At 43.2% G+C, this 6,696-nt stretch overlaps 2 protein-coding genes across 2 annotated transcripts in view; one reads left to right on the forward strand and one right to left on the reverse strand.

Annotated features, from left to right (window-relative positions):
• The window catches only part of dph5 (diphthamide biosynthesis 5), a 7,942-nt gene extending 6,718 nt beyond the window's left edge, over positions 1-1,224 (forward strand). Inside the window, exons 6-7 of the mRNA XM_008406365.2 lie at positions 94-200; positions 825-1,224. Of these exons, the coding sequence (XP_008404587.1) occupies positions 94-200; positions 825-1,057 (340 nt within the window). The 3' untranslated portion in view covers positions 1,058-1,224. The remainder of the gene's footprint in view (positions 1-93; positions 201-824) is intronic.
• A 525-nt stretch (positions 1,225-1,749) lies between these two features.
• Positions 1,750-6,696, reverse strand: part of slc30a7 (solute carrier family 30 member 7) — a 12,382-nt gene continuing 7,435 nt past the window's right edge. Inside the window, exons 5-7 of the mRNA XM_008406480.2 lie at positions 3,864-3,954; positions 3,605-3,754; positions 1,750-2,212 (exon numbers count right to left, since the gene is read on the reverse strand). Of these exons, the coding sequence (XP_008404702.1) occupies positions 2,165-2,212; positions 3,605-3,754; positions 3,864-3,954 (289 nt within the window). The 3' untranslated portion in view covers positions 1,750-2,164. The remainder of the gene's footprint in view (positions 2,213-3,604; positions 3,755-3,863; positions 3,955-6,696) is intronic.

Below are 6,696 nucleotides of genomic sequence, written 5' to 3' on the forward strand. Positions count from 1 at the left end.
AGAACCAGGAACAGATCAGAACCAGGACTGGACCAGAACCAGGACTGGACCCGTTCTCCGGTTTGAAAGCAACACTTTGATTATTGATTTCAGGGGGAGGAAGATCTACGAGCCGCCGCGCTTCATGACCGTCAGTCAGGCTGCAGATCAGCTGATCCAGATCATCGAGAGGAGGAGGAGCGAGGAAGAGGAGGAGCTGGGTGGGTCCAACATGATCTGATCAAAAACCGATCAATCGTCTATTGATTGATCCTCCAGAGCAATAATTCAGCCATAATGTACTCATTTTGTGTTCAACAATTATTTTAATAATCGATTAATCGACAGTCCAGACGATTAATCGGAAATAAAGTTGGCATTGCAGATTTATCACGTAAACCTTAACATTAACATAAAAGATAAAAACAAATTATTGCCTAAAATGCAACAGCCGCATGTTGTCAGCAAACGTTTAATTTGTAGCGAAGATTTTTTTCCTAGATTTTGATCCAAGTGAAGCTAAAACTAAAGATTTTATGAAGTTATTTTTATCTACATGCAAAATGTTTATATTTTTGTATTTTCGCCTGATTACTGCTCTCAATAAGTTGCTGTTTTAACAGATGTGCCTCTTTTGAGTCTGTATGATTGATTCCTAAAATAGTTACTTATTTGAATAATCGATTAATCACGATTAATCGATTGAGCCCTGAAGAAAAAACTGAATCTGAGGTTTATTATAATAATGAATAGAGTTTCATTCTTAATCAAAATGTTGGGAAAACCCGATCACATCTCTGACGGCTCTACTCCAATGGTCTCCTTCCTTTCCCGACCCGGTCCAGGAGTGACGGAGGACACGGTGTGCGTCGGCCTGGCCCGGCTCGGCGCCGACGACCAGGCGGTCCGGGCCGGGACGCTCCACCAGCTGGCGTCATGCGACCTGGGCGGGCCGCTCCATTCGCTGGTGGTCACCGGCCGGCTCCACCCGCTGGAGGTGGACATGCTGCGGCTGAACGCAGCGCCGGACGCGCTGCAGCACCTGCGCGTGGTCGACAGCTCCACCTACACGTCCTAACGCCGGCCGACCCGCTGGGCCGGGACCAGAATCCGTCGTCCTCACAGGAGCAACGGACTCGATCATGAAATGAAATCCATCCAATCAAAACTGCTTCACTGCAAAAACACAAAATCTTAACAGCTATTTTTAAATATCTTAGTAAACTTGAAAAAAGACGAAACTACAAACTAATTTAAAACAATTAATTCCTAAATATTGATCAAAAGTTCCACTGGCAGATTTTACTCGTGTGTAAAATGTTTTGCTATTATTTAAACAATCAGTAAAACTTTTTCCATCAATATTATGGAACTATTTGCTTAATTTTTAAGTTAATTTTGTCTTTTTTCAGTTAAGATGTTTGCACTAAGGCATCAACTATTTCAGTAAACGATTAATCACGGTTAATCGTTAAATCACGATTAATCACGGTTAGTCGTTTAGTCACAATTAATCACGATTAATCGTTAAGTCACGATTAATCGTTTAGTCACGGTTAATCGTTTAGTCACGGTTAATCGTTAAGTCACGGTTAATCGTTAAGTCACGATTAATCGTTAAGTCACGATTAATCGTTAAGTCACGATTAATCACAATTAATCGTTTCAGCACCAGAACCTGGACAAAAGTACTTGGTAAGATTTATGTTGGTAAACAAACTTTGATGCCCCTGTAGTCGTTTTGTAAACGTCAATAAAGATTAAAATCAATAACTGAGCAGAGAAATCGATTTATTACAGATAAAAAAATCCCACTAACCGGTCACATGATTTGGTCACATGGTTTGGCACAGTAAAAAGAAAACGGAGAAAACCCGGTGACATGACACTGAGCCAATCAGCAGACACCAGTTGTGATGCCACCAATAGTGGGAGGGGCTCAGATTGTCTCTGATGAAGGCACTTACCCAGAATCCTTTGCTACAAACAAAGAGAAGGGCAGGAGGAGCGAGGCGGACGAGTCGCCCAACAAACCCAGTTAATTATTTATAAAACCAGCAACGTGGGTGGGGCGTTTGAGTTCATCAGTTCTTTGTGTCCCCCCGCCCCTCCCTTCTGCAGAGGGGTCAAAGGTCACCCAGCAGCAGATGACTGATTGGTCCCAGGATGGGAGGAGGCGGAGCTTCTACATGGCGGCCGTGTCGATCTGAACGTACAGCTGTCTGACGCCGACCTGCAGAGGAAACCAACGTTAGGAACTGGTTCCACGCTCAGTCTGAACTGAATCGTTCATGTTCAAAGTTCTTTTGATGCTAGCTTAATGCAGGCTAGTTGCTCATTTTGGAAATCAAATCTTGAAGGTTACATTTTGAAAAGTAAAGCGGCTGGCTTACAGACGGCGAGCGGGGTTCTGCCGAGCGGCTAGAAGTAGCAAATACCCTAAATGCAACAGATGAAACCTCACTTTGCCACAGAGATTAGCTTAAGAGAAAACCAGAGATCTGGGTCACAATGGCTCTGAAAGCGGGTAAATGTAAAGAACCAGCTAATATTTAAAATACAGAAATTATAACAGATGGAGGTTTGAACCGTTTTATGAATAAAAGACTTTTAAATTCCAGCAGGTTGATTATTATTCAACCAATGTAAAAACAAAACTCAGTTTGTTTTTGAGCAACCATTGCTTTTTTTATCATTGTGTTTCAACTACAGTCCAATGAGCTCTAAACTCGGTTTTCAGTTAAAATTTAATTTCAACGTGTATTTTTGAACAACCACTGGTTTTCATCCTGCTGTGTATCAAACTTCTTACTGTAGTTTTTATCACCTGATCACAGTAAAATATTCTACTATGATTAATTCAATCATTATATATGCTGTAATCTGAAGTAACTATCAAAATACATCCACATAATTTACCAGTTTTAAATTTTTATATATTAATTCTTGACACTAATAATTACTCATTTATGTTCCTTAGATGCCGAGTGTCGCTAAAAAGCTTCAAACCCAAAACTAGAAACAACTTTAGAAATGTTGGTCATGAGCCTGTTTTATTATATGTAGAAGATATTAGTAAACTTAAATATGTTTTATTACATAATCTAGCTCAGGGTTGAGATTATTTACTGAGTTAATCTGCTAAATTCATCAACTTCTGCTTCGATGATTCACATGTAGTTCACACTCAACCACCAGATGGTATCAAACTGCTTCTAATATCTTTAGAGGCAGATGTGAAAACCAACATTTGGAGCATTCATGCACCCCTTAGCTGCATCTTCAGTTAAACAGGTGTGCAGCTAATTAGCTTCCCTCGTCCAGAAGCTTTTATACTTTCAGCTTGAGCTGCAGAGGAGGCAGCTAGCTAACCTAGCTAACTGAGCTAACCGAACCTAGCTAACCTAGCTAGCAGAGAGGACACACGTAATGCAGTGTGCCTGAAGTTTAGCATGAAGGACTTAATTAACAACATGCAGAGGTTACTTTATTAAAATCTGTTAAAATGTGTAAATTTAAGTGAACTTGTTCAGATTAAACGGATCTGAGTGAACTGAACCGGTTTCTCCTGGTTCCTCGGAGCAGAACTCCAGCCGCTGCAGGTGCTGGACTCGTGTTCGGGTACCTGAGTGAAGATGTTGTGCGTCTGGCTGAGGATCCAGCGGGTGTCTGCGTCCGGCGCCACCAGCAGCTTTAACGTCCCGATGTAAACGTCCGTGCACAGCGTCCAGAAGTGAGGCTCCTGCAGGTTGTAGACTCCCTGCAGCTGCTGCACCTGAACGCGTAAAACCAGGAATTAGACACGTCCGTAATCCGGATCGATAGCTGGAAGAAGAACTGAACAGGTGGGCTTGAGTGGGCGGGGCTTATCGCCAGGTACGAACCCTCTGGTAGCATTCTGGCAGGGCGTTGTCGAGCGACGGCGGCGTTCTCTGCATCAGGATCCCGATGGACTCCTTCAGCAGCGGCACCACACTGAGGGTCAGAGGTCAGGATGAGAATCGATAAGGATTTACCAATTGCATTATCAATATCACTTATCAATTCTCCGAGTTAGGAAATAAATTCTTAAATTAAAAAACGGCCCCATGTGCGGCAGCGTTCTTGGCAGAAGACGCTCAGAGTGCTGCTTCTGCGACGCCATCTTGGATATTTTCCAAATCAAAAAGCGGAGCTTATAAAATACGTCATCATGCAAATACGGTTTCACATTATTGGAACCGATAAGCAGAATCGTTAGGATCAACGATTTGAAGAATTGAACTACTGATGATTCCCGTACTGACTAGTCAGAGGTCAGAGGTCAGGGCACATCACAAAAATACATTAAAACGGATGGAAACAGAATCTCCAGGCTTTCAGCTGGAGTTCAGTCCGACTTTCTCCACATCTGCAGGCGTTTAGCACCGCGGTGACTCCGACTTTCCAGCTGCGGAAACCTGATCTCTGCGGTCGGGTGAAGGCCTCCGGGCCGACCACAGCTCCGCTCTGCCGAGTCCTGAAATATGCGGCTCCGTCAGACTGCATCACGGCGGCTCGATTTATCGCCGACTCTTCGGAGAAACCCGACCGCTGGTCAGGAGACGGAGCACGGCTCCAGGACGGCCATTAACCGCGCGCTGAGCGTTCCTTACATTAGTGGAAACCAGCCTCCATCGCCGCCATCAGGGCTTGGATTGATTTTCATGCTTTCAGGTCTGAGGAATGAGTCTGCAGAGCTGAAACCTGAGAGGAAACCCATCAGCATGTGTTTTCATCTGCAGAGTAAACTCTGTAAACTCTTCTTCTGCTGTTTTAAAACACATCCAACCTGCAGCAGAACAAACAAAGTTTGCTCCTTCGTCTTTGCTGAAGTTCTGTAGAAGCTACAATGTTGAGGCGGTTCAATGTTTCCTTCAAACCCGTTGGGGCTTCTTCCATTCGTCGCCTTCAGAGGTAGAGCGTTGGTTGGTTTTATGGATCCTCCAGAACGTTTTTAAAGTGAAACCCTTTACGTGGTTTAAGTCCTGCTCACATCATCTCAGTCTGGAGGCAGAGCTTCAAAATCCTTTGCTTGAAAGGCGACACATTATGATGGAGCCATAAATCTGTGGCCTACACAAAACACATCTGTCCAGTTCTGCTGTGAGGACAAGCCGTTTAAGGCGTCTTGTCACTTTAAATCTAAACGAGCTGCTGGCCACGCCCCCCAACTCAACGTTTATACATGAAAATAGTTGCGCAATTATTCAACTGTACATCGTTGAAAAGCAGAAGTGGAGCCTCCTGCATAACCAGGACGAAAGCAGCAAGTGGTTTCTGGATGGTCAACAACAAAACGTGTTTTCCAGCAGCCATTGTACAGTGCATACAGCAGATGCTGTATGAATGTGTCTCAATTGGGAGGTTTTAAAAACGGCTCATTTTCCAGATACAAAAAAAACTTTAACTTATTGCCAAAAAATGAGTTTTTTTAAATCACTGATTGTTTTTAGAAGCAGTAAAATACAAACACACACCTGTGTTTGCACCTGTTGGCCTAACAGGTCCAGGTATGTTTGAAACCAGTCAGCTGTTGAGTTTACGGGATGAATGATTTGCTTATAGCGGTGCTTTTAAGAAGGGAGCCACCAGAGGGCGCTAACACAAACAAAAGGTTTAATACATTTTTAAATTATAATTTTTTATTATGAAGTCAACTCTGTTTTTCAAATAGTATTATAAAATAAAAGCTACAATAACTGATTTGACTTGTTCTTTCTGACCGGCTCATCAAGCTAGCATGAAACATTTCTGTCAAAAATGCAAAACCCTTAAAAACCCGTTAAAATCAGACGGTATTTATGCTAAATGGATGAAATAATGACTGAATAAAGTTCATGTTTACATATTATTAGTGTCGTGTTTGGGTTTTATCAGAAGTAAGGCTGTTGGGAAGCTTTCGGTTAAAACAAATAAAGTTTGGATGGAGTTAAAATTCAAACTGAGGAGGAAACCTGAGGATGTTTGTGCTGCTCAGGCGTTTTATAGATTTATTAATTATCCGTCTTCAGAGATTAATTTGATCGATATCTCGGCTTGGTTGGCGAAGTCGTCGTCCTGCCGCTAACGAAGCTCCGGTGGCCAATAAAGAGAATCTATCGATCATTTTACACCCAGCAGGCGATCAATAAACTGGATCTTTGGGGAATTTGAGGTCAACAGTTTTTAACATTTGGTTTTAACAGGAAGAAGTTTCAGGTTGATTATTGATCATTGGAGCCATTAGAGGTTAAAACTAGAAGATCCACAGATTATTTAACATTAGCATTTATGCATGATAAAAAACGATTCCACTGAATTTTAGATTTACTCAGAGAGATCAGGTGAAAATATGGAAAAACCACAAACTGGACAGAAGGAAGAACAACTGGACAGAACAATCAGGGGACGGACCAGCGACCCGGACCAATGATGGACAGGAACACAGCTCTGTGAGTCTTTTCTTCAGCCAAAAGCTTCTGAGTGAAACTTTATAAATGTGGATGTTTAACCTGTAGAGCAGAGTTTCCCAGCCCTGGTCCTCCAGGCTCACCGTCCTGCAGGTTCAGGGCCCCAAGGTGGGTCCTGGAGGCTTCAGGGCCCCAAAGTGGGTCCTGGAGGCCCGGCATCCTGCAGGTTTCAGGGCCCCAAAGTGGGTCCTGGAGCCCTGGCATCCTGCAGGTTTCAGGGCCCCAAAGTGGGTCCTGGAGGCCCGGC

The sequence above is a fragment of the Poecilia reticulata genome, linkage group LG4, assembly GCF_000633615.1.
Source record: "Poecilia reticulata strain Guanapo linkage group LG4, Guppy_female_1.0+MT, whole genome shotgun sequence".
Taxonomy (NCBI): Eukaryota; Metazoa; Chordata; class Actinopteri; order Cyprinodontiformes; family Poeciliidae; genus Poecilia; species Poecilia reticulata.